The sequence below is a fragment of the Rhinopithecus bieti genome, unplaced genomic scaffold, assembly GCF_001698545.2.
Source record: "Rhinopithecus bieti isolate Rb0 unplaced genomic scaffold, ASM169854v2 scaffold_618, whole genome shotgun sequence".
Lineage (NCBI taxonomy): Eukaryota > Metazoa > Chordata > Mammalia > Primates > Cercopithecidae > Rhinopithecus > Rhinopithecus bieti.
In genome coordinates, this window is record NW_016803195.1 from 1,083,301 (window position 1) to 1,098,977 (window position 15,677).

The window sequence follows — 15,677 nt, forward strand, 5'->3', positions numbered from 1 at the left end:
AAAAAAAAAAAAAAAAAATCACCTAGCGTTAGCATTTTAAAGATGCACTAATGCAAACATTAAATCTGGTTTTCTCTTTTGAAAAGAAATTTTATGTAACATTAAAAGATAACAAAAGGTTTTATTTGCCTTTTAAGTAAACTACAAAAAAGGCAGGGGCAGTGTGGAAAGAAAAGACAAATTCAGTTGGCATCATGCCATCTTCACTGGATCTTATTGTTTGGAAAGCTGAGTCTCCTCTCTACCAGAGTAAAGGTTTTTCCTGTTTTAAAATTTGTGAGTTATCATTTTGGTTAAACAAATGACTTATGGTGACCTGGGATTCTACTTTGTGAATATCCAGTGCTATTTTTTTGAGACAAGGTCTTGTTCTGTTGCCCAGGCTGGAGTGCAGTGGCACAATCTTGGCTCACTGCAACCTCTGCCTCCTGGGTTCAAGTAATTCTCATGCCTCAGCTTCCCAAGTAGTTGGGATTATAGGCGTACACCACCACACCCAGCTAATTTTTGTATTTTTTGGTACAGACAGGGTTTTACCATGTTGGCCAGCCTGGACTCCAACTCCTGGCCTCAAGTGAACTGCCCACCTCGACCTCCCAAAGTGCTGGGATTGTAGGTATGAGCCACTGTGCCCTTCTGATATCCAGTGTTTTCAACAAAGGAAACACTGTCAAATATAAAATGGTATTTAATTCTCTTTGGGTTATATTCATGTAAATATGTTATTAGTATGTGTTACAAAACTGTATGAGATTCCTATAATTCTGATATGCCTCACTGTATGTTATCAATAATATTACAATTGTTACATTAATTATTGTGTGCCACAGAGGTAACAAATTTCCTTGTCAATTGTGTCTTTGATTGTGGCTGCCCTAAAATGTTTTTTCATCCACAGACAATTGTCTTGTTTTGATCCTCTTTAGAAAACGGTTTTATAATTAGCTATAAAACTTCGACAGGTGCTCTTGAATGCAAGTTTCTAATAATGCTGGAGATTGTGACATCAGAATAAAAAAAAACTTTCAGGACTCTCAGGGATAGCTAAAATATTCATGAATATCAAGCAGAACAGGAGTTAAGTAAATGGACCGAACAGAAAACTGAAGTAATCTTTTCTTCACTTTTTTTGCTTAAAAGTTGATCCTTTTGTTTTTTCAGAGCCAAGCATGGTGGCTCATGCCTGTAATCCCGTACTTTGGGAGGCTGAGGCGGGCAGATCACTTGAGGCCAGGAGTTTGAGACCAGCCTGGCCAACATGGCAAAAACCCCATCTCTACTAAAGGTACAAAAATTAGCCAGGCATTGTAGTGCAGGACTGTAATTCCAGCTATTAGGGAGGCAGGAGAATTTCTTGAACCCAGGGGGCTGAGGTTGTAGTGAGCCGAGATTGTGGCACTGCACTCCAGCCTGGGCAACACAGTGAGACTCTGTCTCAAAAGTTTCTCCAGAATTTGGAAACTATTTGTATTTTTAACTTATGGCGATATAGTCACTTACAGTGCAATAAGAAAGTTTTCTTTTCTAACAGGACACAATTGGAGAAACTGGTTATTTTACCAAGGCTTTGACTGGAATGGCGTGCTTTCCTTTAAGGAATCAAACTTGACTTGTAGAGCCAATGAAAGCCCCTTGGGAAAACTGACCTTACAGGGTTTCTGACCTGTGGTAAGTAAAGAATGTCACTTTCTGATAGGCCCAGGAGCCCCAAGTTATCTTGGGACCTCAAGAGGAGAGGAATTTACCCAACTCATAGCTATCTGAGGGTATAAACCCATGGATGGGCTTGGCTTTAAAAAAGTCTTAACTGAGGTTCCTTATGGAACTGACTTCCATCAAAGCCCATTAAAAGGCCTATGTGAGAAATAATTATTCTCGCTGTGTTCTATGGAAGAAATCAGGCCAAGTATAATAACTAAAGTTTATTTTGCAAACAAATCAGTCCTATCATGATTTGTTGCTAATAAAAATAAGGACTGGGAGAGAAAATTGTGTTTCAAAACTATAGTATGCCTGTTATTGTTTTGAGTTTTATTTTATTTTATTTCCTTTGCAATTTAGATTTTGGTGAGCCACAATGCCCCAAGCTAATGTTTTCAAATCTTTACTTTTAAAACTGGAATTTGCACTCCTTACCCTAGAACTCAGTATTTATAGTACACTGTCCGCTTAAATGCTGTACTAAAACCATAGATGAGAATACTAACACTTTTGTCATGAAGCCTTGGAATCTCAGCCTGGCCTGTGTGAGTACACTCAAGACAGATGCAAAGCAGTTCCACTTCTCTCACTTTGGGATCAACACCTTCCCCCACTACTCCCGGTTAGGAGAAAGAAGCCAGAGTGACTGACGGCCCTTTCCCAACTTCATAGCCCACACCTTAAGAATAAGGTGCTGTTAAACCCAAAGGGAAGGATTGAAACCACCTTTGTAAAAACTGTAACTGAGGAAATTATGACAGTGAAAGAGATCAGACTTGACCGACTCCATCTTGCTTCTAACATCTGAGCTGTCCTTGCTCACTCCTGGACGTAGGCTGGAACTAACCTTGGCAAGGAATTCAGTTTATGGTTTGACTCTGAAACAAAATTGATAATAGCCCTTTCCCCAAAAGACCCCCTTCTTGTCTGGGGACCAGTCTGCCTTTGCAGGACTAACAAATTAGCTACAAGATTAGAAATGATGGTTTAGGGGTCATACAGCTTCTGGATCCAAGAGTCTGAACCTCACCAAATTGCTCCTGGGGATAACATTACTAAGATCAGTGGTTGAGATATTTTCCAGACTCTGCTATCAATGGATCAGCTGACACCACCCAGTCCCATAATCTGACTCAATCCCATCTTCAGCCTGACCAATCAGCACTCCCCACTTCCCAAGCCCCTACTCGCCAAATTATCTTTAAAAACTCTGATCCCCAAATGTGGATAAACTGAGTAGTAATAGAACTCCAGTCTCCAGCTCTGCGTGAATTACTCTTTCTCCACTGCAATTCCCATCTTGATAAATCAGCTCTGTCTAGGCAGAGGGCAAGGTGAACCCGCTGGGCAGATACATTGGTATCAACCTCCCGAAAAGCCATTACTAAGACAGATTCTGAATTTAGGGTATATGAAGCTGTCCTCACATGATTAACAAGAATTCTGGGCAGAAAGATAGTTATAATTAAGTGTTAATGAAGCTGAACTTAGACCTACTTCCTTGTAACCGAAAGTCATGTAGCAGTAGACACTGAAAATTTGCATCCCTATTTTCCTATAGATAAAATTTCTGACCTTAGAATCACAAAGCTTTTAAGAATTGCTTAGGATGTTTTTCAGATGTCAAATTCCAGCAAAACAGCTAATGCTAACTGGTTTGAAGCTCCCCAGAGAGGAATAGAATCAGCATGAGAATACAGCTTCTTCTTCAACCTGTCCCATGACTTCACCCTGTACTCTAACCAATGAATGATCTCTACACTTTGGCCTACTTCAAAACCTTTAAACACCCTAACGCCCCAAATCCCTTAGGGAGTCAGAGTTGAGGTTTCCTCATGTCTTGTCATTTAGTGGCCCTACAAATAAACCTCTTTTTCTACTGCAACCCAGTGTCTGTGCATATTGACTTGCTGTGGACATGAGGCAATAAATCTATGCATGCATAAGCTTCTGTATAACGCTGCAAAGAACGCTGCAAAGTGGAGAAAAGTTTTGGTGGATGCAGAATGCATGGCTCACAATGGAACAATTACATGGCTATACATGATCCAGACAAACGTGGTTATTCCTGAGCAAACAGCCAGGCTGGTGGACTAGATAAAAGGCTTTCCTGAGAACGAGGACTACCCAGCTCCCTCTATAAATGCCAAGTGGAATATCCCAGACAAAGCAACTGATGTGCATGCCTTACAGGACTGGCTTTAAAATGACTGGGACACTTGTTCAGCAAATATGCCTGCCTCCCAGGTCTTTTAAGAATTGCTTAAGATGTTTTTCTCAGGAAATTGATAAGTGCTGTGCTTAAGGGTGTCCTTTAGGGTGGAACCCCTCACATAACCTTACTGCTGCAAAACCACAAAATTGAGGAAGCCAGATCAGGTTGCTTCCTTAGCTTCATTAGGTCTTACAGACACAAATAAAAACATTAATTAACAAAAGAATGGCAAAAGGCAGGGAGGAGAGTCAAAAGACTCCTTCCAGGAAAATTTTTAAGGGATCATTAACAAGGTAAGTAAAAAATCATTGATGGGGTGATACAAAAAAGGAAAAGAAGGTGGAGAGTCACAGGACTCCTCTCAGCAGGGTGGTTATTAAGAAATGGTATGAATAAAATGAAATTAATGAGACTAAAACAAAGATTTTAATACAACATTACTGAAAAATAAGGTAGGTCTAAGGGAGCCCCTCTTGGTCCCTCAATTTGTCCCACGTTGGAGAAATTTAAAGTCAGAAGGCAAAGATTACAATGAGAAATCTGATCTGAAATTGCCTAGGGAGATTAATCAAGGCAAAATTGATAAAGCACAAGGGTCCCTTTGCTTACCCTCTGGCTAGGGACTCAGAGCCTCTGCACACAGGTGGGTAAAACCTTCGGGGGTGGTGAAGATAAATCCCTGAAACTCCTTGATATAAGGAGTCCTATGATCCACTGGCGAAGAAAGCCCCGACTAGGGCTACCAGATTGGGAGAATATGAAAAGGTAAGCGTTGACAGGATTATATAAACTGGAATGGCAATAAACAGGCTTTAAGTTAAAAAGTTGTATCTCCTTTACTTGAATGTTTTATGGAAACGCATGTTATGTCTGGTGGGGAAACACTTCCCCTACCTAGTATTATAAAACCAAAACCTGTTCATGAAGTCCTAATAGAGGCTAAAGTTAGGAAAGTAAAGTTGATGGAATTAGGGTACAAGCTTGGAGAACTGGTATATCTGAGTGGCATACTAGATTAACAACTATAATTTTTTCTTTCTTTCCAATATCACTTCAATTCCCACTGCCCCCACCCCTCATCCCCATCTGATACAGGGGTCACAGGACCAGGGCTGCAACTACAGTTGCACTAAGCAGGGATGACTCCTAAGCAAGTAACTGCAACTGTTTTTAAAACCTATGTCAGAATTCCTAAGGAGCTAATGGGGGTATGGTTGTTTTTTCACACATTTTGGCAAAATAGAGGCTAAGAGGAAAACTCCCACACATCTCCTGTCAGAAGCATGTTAGAGTCTGCATAAGCAGGAGAAACTGAGTCAGTTATTCCTACATTCTCACAAGGACATTCACCAGTTTTGTACCCAAATCCAGCAATCTTATTCTAACACCGTTTTTTCAGCACCTATACTCATTTCCTCCAATGCTCCTTGAACCAGTTTTCCAATCCAGCTGGTTCCCTCACAAATGAGTTAAATGAATGCTTGCTATATGCTCACTTTTTAGGAATTAAAATTTTTAAAACACATGGAAAATAATGTAATCATATTTTGTTCAGGGTAGCGATGTGCCTAGGTAAAACTGAACATTTCATAGTTTGCTTTACTACTAGTGGTCACATGATATAGTTCCAGCCAACTAGAGGTAAGCAGAAACCCGCTAGGGTTTTCTTGAAAACTGTTACCTCCTCTTCCATCCTTCCTTCTTGAGAGACCTGATGGCTGGAGCTGCAGCGGTCATTTTGTGACCATAAGGGTAAAGTTTGTAATCATTACTCACCCTTGGACTGCTGCTTATCTTCAGACTTTTTAAATGAAAGAAAACCCTTATTTTGTATAGGTTTCTATTATTGCAGGCAAATTCATTACCTAATAGAGACGTATCAATTTTCATTAACCTACCTATTATAACAAAGTAACAATTTCATTTTCTTAATTAAAAAAATATCAGGGTCAAGAATGAAACATACTGTGAATTAAATATGCTGATTCTTCTCAAGCTTGGCATTTGGTTGGTGGGGACCCATGCAGGTCCAACATGTGTATCAAGAAGTGTTATTTCTGTTTGGGCCCATCTACCCTGGCCATGGCATGATGTTCATCTGCAACAATTGCAAGGTATTCGGATTTTGTAAATCTAAATCTCATAAAAACTTTAAAAAGCACAATCCTTGCAAAGTTAGATGGACCAAAGCATTCCAGAAAGCAGGTGGCAAAGAGCTTACAGTAGATAATTCATTTGAATATGAAAAACATAGAAATGAAACCATCAAATACCAGTGAAAGCTATGGAATAAAACTATTGAAGCAATGAAGAGAGTTGAAGAGATCAAACAGAAACGCCAAGCTAAATTTATAATGAACAGATTGAAGAAAAACAAAGAGCTACAGAAAGTTCAGGATATCAAAGTCAAGCAAAACATACATCTTATCCGAGACCCTCTTGCAGGCAAAGGGAAGCAGTTGGAAGAGAAAACAGTACAGCAGTTACAAGAGGACGCGGACATCGAAGATGCTTCTTAAAAATCTCTGTAACCATTTCTTTTATGTACATTTGAAAATGCCCTTTGGATATTTGGAACTGCTAAATTATTTATTTTTTACATAAAGTCACTTAAATGAGAAGTGATTAAAATATATCTTTCCTACACTGCCATCTACAAAACATCAGATATTACAGATGTTAGCTTGCATCTCAGTGTTAAATCTTCACTGATACATATGTAAATCATGAAAATTCTACTTATAACTATAGAAGTAAATTGTGGACATAAATGGTTATGCCAATTGGATAATGGCACTAGGCAGCATTTGTATAATAACTAATGAAAAAAATCATGGCTAGCGATATATAAAATAAAATATTATTTGCAGCCAAATATTCCCTTTATTCATCCTATGGAAAGGCAGATACAACAAGGAACTAACAGTTTGTATGACAGTGTCAAATATTATTTTGATTTTAGTATTTCCTGTTTTGGTTTATTTGCATCTTAGAAGAGCATAATGGCATTGTTTGATGAAGCTTAATTATGCTGGACTGTTTTGACCTGGTTTAACCATTCTGATAGGTAGTTGTGGATGTTGGGAATTAGAACTGAATAATCTTTGGCTGGAATGGCAACACATGCTGCAATTTCCACTTTGGAGAATACTCAGTTCTAACTTGTTATTCCTGGTAGAACAAACTTTATTTTTCTAGCCTAGCAATGATCTAGAAGCAGAGGAATCCCAGTGCCTCTTAAAAGTTATTATGTAGTTTTCCTTTTAAAAGCCCCTGTTTTTGGAAAGTAGAATTTACGGGTACAACATCTGTTCATTATTTGCACATAAAATAATACCATTTAAAAGTTAAAAAAAAAAAAAGTGCTGATTCAAGAACGGATAAAGATTCCAGAAGACTGGTAGGTAGGTAATTTCAATCAAAACATGCCATAATCACAAATTACTTTCATACTTTCAGAAGCGAATTTATTCCTACAGCTCTTATTCATCAAGTAATGTAAATTACTAATTCTGTCAGCACTAAGACCGAACAAAACCGGAATCTTTCTAAAAAAGGTGTTTTTTTGTAGTTGTTGTTTCGTGTTTTTTTTTTTTTTGTCTTTAAGAGACAAGATCTTGCTCTGTTACGCAGGCTGAAGTACAGTGGTACAATCATGGCTCACCATAGACTTGGAACTACTGGACTCAAGCAATCCTACTGCCTCAGCCTCCTAAGTAGCTAGGACTACAAGCACCATCCACCAGCCTGGCTAAATTCAGTTTATTTAAGCCAAAAAAACTTCCTTATGTTGTTTTCATATGAAAAACTGATTTTTGGCCAGGTGCAGTGGCTCATGCCTGTAATCCTACCACTCTGGGAGGCCAAGGCAGGCAGATCCCTTGAGGTCAGAGGTTCAAGATCAGCCTGGCCAACATGGTGAAACCCTGTCTCTACCAAAAAATACAAAAATTAGCTGGGCATGGTGGCGCACACCTGAACTCCCAGCTAACCAAGAGGCTGAGGTGGGAGAATCACTTGAACCCAAAAGGCAGAGGTTGCAGTGAGCCGAGATCATGCCACTGCACTCCAGCCTGGGCGACAGAGTGAGATCCTGTCTCAAAAAACAAAAAACAAACAACAACAACAACAACAAAAATAACACAACAACAAAAAACTGATTTTAAAAAAAGTTTTTAAATTAATTACCGTATGGATATCCCCCCTACAATTTTGTTCTTGAAACTCAAGACTGCTAACCTATGATTACATCAATTTCATAAAAAGCCAACACAGAACAAGATGTGGTCTTTGATTTAATTACAATCCTACAATACTGGCTGGGAAATGGACAAGAAAAAGGAAGCTACAGACAATCACTTCTGACCCCAGCATAAGCAATACCAGTATCCCTTATTTCGACATTCTGGTATAACCCCAAAATGTTAGCCCTAAGAAGAGACTGAACAAACCACTCTTTCTTAAGAAGATGATCTTCACAACCACGGTGAGTAAAAAATATTCCGGGAAGTGCAAAAAGGCCACCAACCTTCTTCCTAGTAAAATCAAAACAGAAACTCCATGTCACTACCCAGTATAACATCTATGAATTCTTTCCTTCATGAACAAATCAATTGTTCAAGAATTCATGAAACCTACCTGGGCAACATAAGGAAACCCTATATCTTAAAAAAAAAAAAAAGCCCAGCATGGTGGCACATGCCTACAGTCCCAGCTACTCAGGAGGCTGATGTAGGAGGATCACTTGAGCCTGGAAGGGCGAGGCTGCAGAGAGCTGAGATTACACCACTGCACTCCAGCTGGGTGACAGAACCAAATCCTATCTCACACACGCACAGATGAAACCAGGTACCAGGCTCTTCTAACTGAAAGGGTAGTAAAACAGTACCTGGTCAACTTGAACCCTCTGAAGTCAGTACCGCAATAGGCCACTTCCACTTTAATTACTTTTTTTTTTTCATTCTTACCTTACTCCATAAATACATAAGTAAAACTGGGAAAACGTCAATTACTAGCTGTTCTTAAACACCCTCTCTTTTCTCACAAATTAAAATGGACTGGGTGGTAGCTTGCCTGAGTTTCATGGGTGTACTGTAACTTCAACGTTTTAAGACTGAGTAGTCCTTCCCAAGACTCTGCTTGAAGTCCTCCAGGCTGGTACTGTTTAGGGCACTGGCTAGGCCTCTGGGTGGCTACTCACTGCCATCAAGTAATGCCTGAAGCTAAGCATCAACTGATGGGCAGCTGTGGTCAGCAAACTCCACACCTTAAAAGTTCATGGAGACCCCAAACAAGTAGCTGTGTCATTTACTTCCAATTACTTCTTTTATCTGTTAACCAACCAGGCTTCACTGACTGTTAGCACCCAGTTTCTTGCTATGGACTTCAGTGACCCCAGCATAGCACTAGCTCCAGATACTTCACATTGCCATCTCCTCTATTTTCTCATTTCTCTAAGATGTATGGAACACTTGCAACTCACCCACAACTACTGAGGCACCCCTTGGCCCTCAGAGTCATCCTCAGGATTCTTTTACATCCAAGATTCCAAGCTCTGAAATTACTCAGATTACAACCTCCAGAATTCTCCAATACTTAACTTCCCTGTGTGCACGACCCTCTGGGTTTCAGAGAGCACAGGGTCGAAGGTCTTGTCCCTCCCTTAATCCTCGTGGCTCATTCCGCCCTTTCTGCTTTCATCTGTTTCCCTGTCCTAGCTTGAACAAGGCTGACCTCTTCAAAAATATTTCCTGGGCCCGTATGCCTTGCTCTATTGTACTTCAGACCCCCTTACCTCCAATCCTTGTGTACTGGCATCACAAACCTCTTGAGTCGGGGAAAACATTACCTACTTGAGAGTTTCTGGCTCAAGTGACACTGTAAGTTCATACTATCTAACCTTCCTTGGCCTTTACTTCATCCCAGTCCTTTTTATGTTTTCAGTCTGCAGCAGTTCCACTGCACCTAACACATCCTACTGTTTCGGAGCTCTTGCGCTCCCTCTCTGGGGATGAACTAGCACTGAGACTGTACTGTACGTCACTGGAGCCTTCAACTGCCCTCTTCAAGTATTAGAAACATATGGGCTAGGCATGGTGGCTCATGCCTGTAATCCTAGCACTTTGGGATCCTGAGGTGGGAGGATCATTTGAGCCTGGGAATTCAAGATTAGCCAGGGCAGCATAGTGAGATGCCATCTCTACCAAAAACACAAAAATACACCATGGGCATGGTGGCACATGCCTGTAGTCCCAGCTGCTCAGGAGGCTAAGAGGATTGCTTGAGCCTGGGAGGCAGAGGTTTCAGTGAGCTGAGATCACACCACTGCACTCCAGCCTGGAGACCCTGTCTCAAAAAGGCAGTCTAAAGCTCAGGTCAAAAAAACAAACAAACAAACAAACAAATAAATAAAAACAAAGCTCAGGTCCCCTGACACGTTTTGTTCAGCATATATAACTGTTTTTTCGAATATGTAGTTTAAAAATATTTTACTCATATAATTCGATGTGTATGATTTTAAAAATGTAAATTAGTGGCCACTTAAAGAAATACAATGTTTTACATAATTAAATCCGGACTCCTTGCTTCTCTTAGATAATAAGAACACTGGACATCACTGAGCCCCACTGTGTAACTGACTAATGCGACACACATGGGAATCTGCCCTCTCCAACAGGGCCATGTGCCTTCGTTCACCACAGTCCCTCCTCCCGACCATCTCACTTCCCTACACAGGTTCCCTGCCTGGTTCCCAGGAAGCACTCTGAGTTTGTGGCTCTTTGATCTAAAAGAAGGGTTCTTTTTTTTCTCTTGAGACAGAGTTTTGCTCTTGTTGCCCAGGCTGGTGTACAATGGCACGATCTTGGCTCACCACAACCTCCACCTCCCTGATTCAAGCAATTCTCCTGCCTCAGCCTCCTAAGTAGCTGGGATTACAGGCATGCGTCACCCCACCCGGCTAATTTTGTAATTTTAGTAGAGACGGGGTTTCTCCATGTTGGTCGGGCTGGTCTTGAACTCCCAACCTCAGGTGAGATCAGACCACCTCAGCCTCCCAGAGTGCTGGGATTACAGGCGTGAGCCACTGCGCCCGGCCTAAAAGAAGAATTCTAACTCGTCTCACTCCTCAACCTCATCCTTTCCACCACTGCTTCACAGGGAGGGTCCCACCTGTTTCTTCACTTTAATCTCTATTTGCGAATGAGGCAACAGCTAGCTAGTACCTCCCTTTCGTCTCTGAAATTCAATCCTCACACTCCTTTGCTTCCAAGATGTCTTCCAGCACTGACTTCAGTCCCCTCTCTCTGGGCCCCCTATGGAAACTGCCCTCTTATAAGGACTTCTTCTCACTCTTAGACATTGCCTCTCTAGCCCCTGTATTAATGCCAAATTGCACAAAAGTTGCTCAACCCTTATTCTCAATTTCTGTACTCATACTATTGAAAACCAGCAACAGACCACACTGAGCAGCCCCAGCCCAGAGTTTGTGTAAACACTGAGACATTTGTGGAAATGTAAATCTCTCATGTCCTCCTAACTCTTCCATGACTCTTCACTGACTACCTGCAGGGTAAAATCCATGTTCTGCAGCAGGCCCCAAGCACTTTGATGTGTGACGCAACTGCCCTCTTTCATGCCCCTGTGATTGCGCACAGCTTCTTCCCTCTGCCAGGAGCTCCCTGCTCCCTAGGAAACCAGCTGGCAGAGCAACCCTTCCATTCCTGTGTTACAGAAACACCTTGCACACACTGCAGTTGTTATATGTATCACACTTTACTGTATCTTCCCCATGTCTGTCTCCTCTAAGAGGCAACGGGATCCTTGAGGTCAAAGTGTAACCGTCAGTACACTTCCTGGCACCAGAGTTTTCCTTAAATGTTGACGAGCTGGTAGCCCCAACCAGTCAACAGGTCAAACAACTTAACCATCCCTCCTGCCACCTGGCTTAACACCGACCCCTAAATCCCTACATCCACACAGCTGCGCTGTCTCTGTGAAAACCTTGCCACCCCTGCCCCCCTTATGCCCAAGGCTAACTTGCAACAGTGTTCCTTCCACTCTTGGTCTTCTGTTTCAGGAAGATTCCATGCTTCTCAAAATCCTCACTGATTCTCTATTAAATAAGGTCCAATGACCTTAGCCTGACATTTTGGTACCTCAGCCTTCATCTTTCACAGGAGCACCTGGACACCTTTTACCATGACACTCCATGTTTTCTGGGCCTTTGCTCCACAACCACCTCTGGAAGGTCAGGTACCTGGGAATATTTGGCTCTTCAAAGGCCAGCTGAAGTACTGCTTCCTACAACAAATCTTCCCTTTAACAAAAGTGGCCACTGGTACAGAGTCAGTGCCTGTTTTTCAACCTGCATGGGCACTATCACTGTCAACTAGCAGTTTCCATTTCACCCCTCTGCAGTCAATGGAGGCCCACCTAACTAAGCTCTACATTCTCCTCTACTCTATCATTTGCAAAAGGCAGTGAATTAACATTTTAAAGGCAAAACACAAGTAAACCACATGGTGGGACACAAGACACTTCACCTCATCTTATTTTGAGCAGAGACACTATAATTGAAAAACTCTTCTTTACTCTAAATCTTCCTTCCTCTAAATCTGCTGCTCTTCCACAGCCTAACTTAAAATATTACAGACATTGAATCAAATTTGCTTTCCTGTTCTTAGTTTTTAAAATCAAGATAATGGTTTTCTCTTCCTTCAAGAAAGTAAAACAAACTCCAAAACAAATTCAGAACAAAAACGCCCTGATTGTGGCATTCAACCCTTACCCATGAGTCTCAAGGGGAGAAAAAAAAAATTTCTTACAAGTGGGAGGGTTGACTTATGAGTAATACATATCACAAAGATCAACAAGCAGGAGCACATACTAGCAAGAAACTGTAAGACACACCTTTCCCAAACAGCTTGGCTGAACTGTGTGGCAAGGACAGCCAAGAAAACTGGCATGGGAAGGTCTGGCAGGACCAGCAGGGCTCTTCTGTAGAGCAAAGGAGTCATTCTCCATGCTTGCAATGAGTCTTGAGCAAAAGCAGAACCCAGAGCAGGCAGAACGCACAGCAAAGGCAGAGACTACTACAGTGGAGGTTTAAGCTGAAAGGTGCTAAACCAGAACACTGGAAAAATAAAGTGGGGTTGGATTAATCGTTCTGTAAGTCAGAGGAGGAGTTTAGGCTGAATGAGACAGGTGACAGGAGGCTCTAGTAGGTTCCAGGGCAGGAGAATGACTTTTTGCAGGAGGATTACTCTAATACAAGTTGAACCAGGGAGGGAGGGAGCAATGAATCAATAAAGGCAATGGAGCAAGGGGAGGGGACATACAGTAATGAAAGTCTTAACTGCAGCAAACGCAATAGAAAGGAAAGGAACGAATGCACGTAAGAGATTTTCAGAAGAAAAAGCAGGACTTAATCATGTCAAGCGTTTAAGCCCTGAGAAGTGCAGAAGATTGGATACCTGGGGAGAATGGACAAAGGGGAATGCGCCTTAGACCAGCTGTCTGCAACCCAACTGACTAAAAAAGTTACGCCCAGGAAAGCAAACTTGGTTCTACATCTACAATGTTGGCTTTTCGTTTTGTTTTTTTGAGACGGAGTCTCGCGCTGTCGCCCAGACTGGAGTGCAGTGGCACAATCTCGGCTCACCACAACCTCTGCCTTCCGGGTTCAAGCGATTCTCCTGCCTCAGCCTCCCGAGTAGCTGGGATTACAGGCGCGTGCCACCATGCCAGGCTAATTTTTTGTATTTTTAGTAGAGACGCCACTGCACTCCAGTGTTGATGACAGAGTGAGACCCTGTCTCAAACAGAAAAAAATAGGGAGACATACATCCTTTCTTTCTGACATTCTCCAAGCATTTTATCACTATTAATGGTTTTTTTCCGAATCTCAAGAGAACACGGTTTTTACCGTGTTACCCAGGACGGTCTCGATCTCCTGATCCGCCCGCCTCGGCCTCCCAAAGTGCTAGGATTACAGGCGTAAACTACTGCTCCCTGCCTAAAATGTTTTAAGTTAAGCTGTGAAGAACTATACAGCTGAATGCCCTGTCTCCTCTAAGCATGTTTAAAGCAAACACTCACGATTTTTTGTTAAATCTAAGAACATCAGGAGATATGACTACTCAGATTCAAGGACACTGACATTTGTCAAGTAGGATGCAAAAAGAGGGCCCCTCCTGCCCACCCCGCAGACAGGGCTCATCGTATGAAAGGCAAGTATCGAGAACGAAAGCTCTGGAAACAAACTCCCTAGGTCTGAATCCTGCTGCCCTACTTAGGAGATGGAAAAACCTAGAAAAACTTGGTTACCTAGGAGGAGGAACATACTGTGTTGCTTTTTGGTTTGCAAAGGGAGGGAAGCAGATAGAGGTGCTGAAGAGGTCTGAAATGCTGATTTAGGCAGAAGGTGAGTCACCACTTTGAGTTTCAGTTTCCCCAGCTGTTAATTAAAAAAAAAAAAAAAAAAAAGACAGCGGGGTGGTGGTGAGGAGGATAAAATCTACCTTATTAGAAGCCATTAAGGGCTGCAAATTCCTTCTGAAGTAACCTCTGATGTTCTATAAGCGTTATGTAAATGTTAGCTGTACGTAATATCGATACAAGGAATAATGCTATTTTTTAACATATTAAATATCAGGCGGGGCGCGGTGGCTCCCGCGTGTAGTCCCAGCACTTTGGGCGACCGAGGTGGGAAGATGACTTGAGTCCAGGAGTTCGAGACCTGCCCAGGCAACCTAGTGAAATCTCGTCACTACAAAACAAACAAACAAACAAACAACAACAACAACAACAAAATGAGTTGGGCGTGGTGCTGCGCTCCTGCGGCCCTAGCTCCTCGGGAGGCTGCGGTAGGATCACTTGAGCCAGGAAAGTCGAGGCTGCAGTGAACTGAGATCGCGCCACACTGCACTCCAGTGTGGGTGACAGAGTGAGACCCTGTCTCAAATAGAAAAAAATAGGTAAATAAACATACATCCTTTCTTTCTGACATTCTCCGAGCGTTTTATTACTATTAATGTTTTTTTGCAGATTCTCAAGAGGAACTGAGATCCCAAAAAGGCTCAGAACTGCAGTAGTGGAGGCCTGGGGATGGGGGATAAAGGCTTAGGTGGTGGATAACGAGGCTGCGGGCCCAGCACCAGGCCTTGCGTACCATCCTGGTGGCCGGGGAACAGATAACAGGCGACATGCGCAGCGCGCCCGGTCCGTGCCACAAGCTATGCCCGCGCTTCAAGCACATCCCCACTTTCATCCATGCGACAGCCCTCTGAGGTAGGTACTTTCGTCAGCGCCACTTTACAAATGGGGAAACTGAGGCTCCGGGGATCAAGCGGCTATCCAAGGTCACATGGCTCGCGAGCCGAGAAGGCAGGTTCTCGGACTCCCGAGACTGCGTCCCCAACCCCGGCGCATCGCGGCTGAAGACGGGGGCGGGGAGGAGCGGGCGCTCGGAGACCCAGACCGATCCAGGCCGCGGGCGCGCGGGGGCGGCGGCCAGACTCACCTTGGCGCTGTGCACCGCCTCCTGCGCCCCGCAGAGCTGCAGCCAGATGCGCGCGGGCAGCGGCTCCTCAGCCCCTAGCGCGCCGAGCACGGCCAGGTTTACGCGGAACAGGCCCTCGATACGGCTGCGGCTCTGCTCCAGCAGCTCCGCCTTCTCGGCTGGCGCCGTGAACTCGTCCAGTACCGCCCGGGCCGCCATGGCGGGCGCGGCCTCCCGCGGCGGCGCCGGGGGCCGGCGGCG

The 15,677-nt window shown here is 43.1% G+C and overlaps 1 protein-coding gene and 1 pseudogene across 2 annotated transcripts in view; one reads left to right on the forward strand and one right to left on the reverse strand.

Annotated features, from left to right (window-relative positions):
- Positions 1-15,677, reverse strand: part of N4BP1 (NEDD4 binding protein 1) — a 79,980-nt gene that overhangs the window by 54,606 nt on the left and 9,697 nt on the right. The window contains exon 1 of one of the 2 annotated variants that reach the window (XM_017868719.1): positions 15,438-15,671. The exons of the other annotated variant lie outside the window; for it this stretch is intronic. Coding sequence (XP_017724208.1) covers positions 15,438-15,635 — 198 coding nt within the window. The 5' untranslated portion in view covers positions 15,636-15,671. Of the gene's footprint in view, positions 1-15,437; positions 15,672-15,677 lie in introns of those variants that run through there. 2 annotated transcript variants of the gene reach the window in all.
- On the forward strand, positions 5,951-6,435 carry LOC108527442 (probable ribosome biogenesis protein RLP24 pseudogene; annotated as a pseudogene).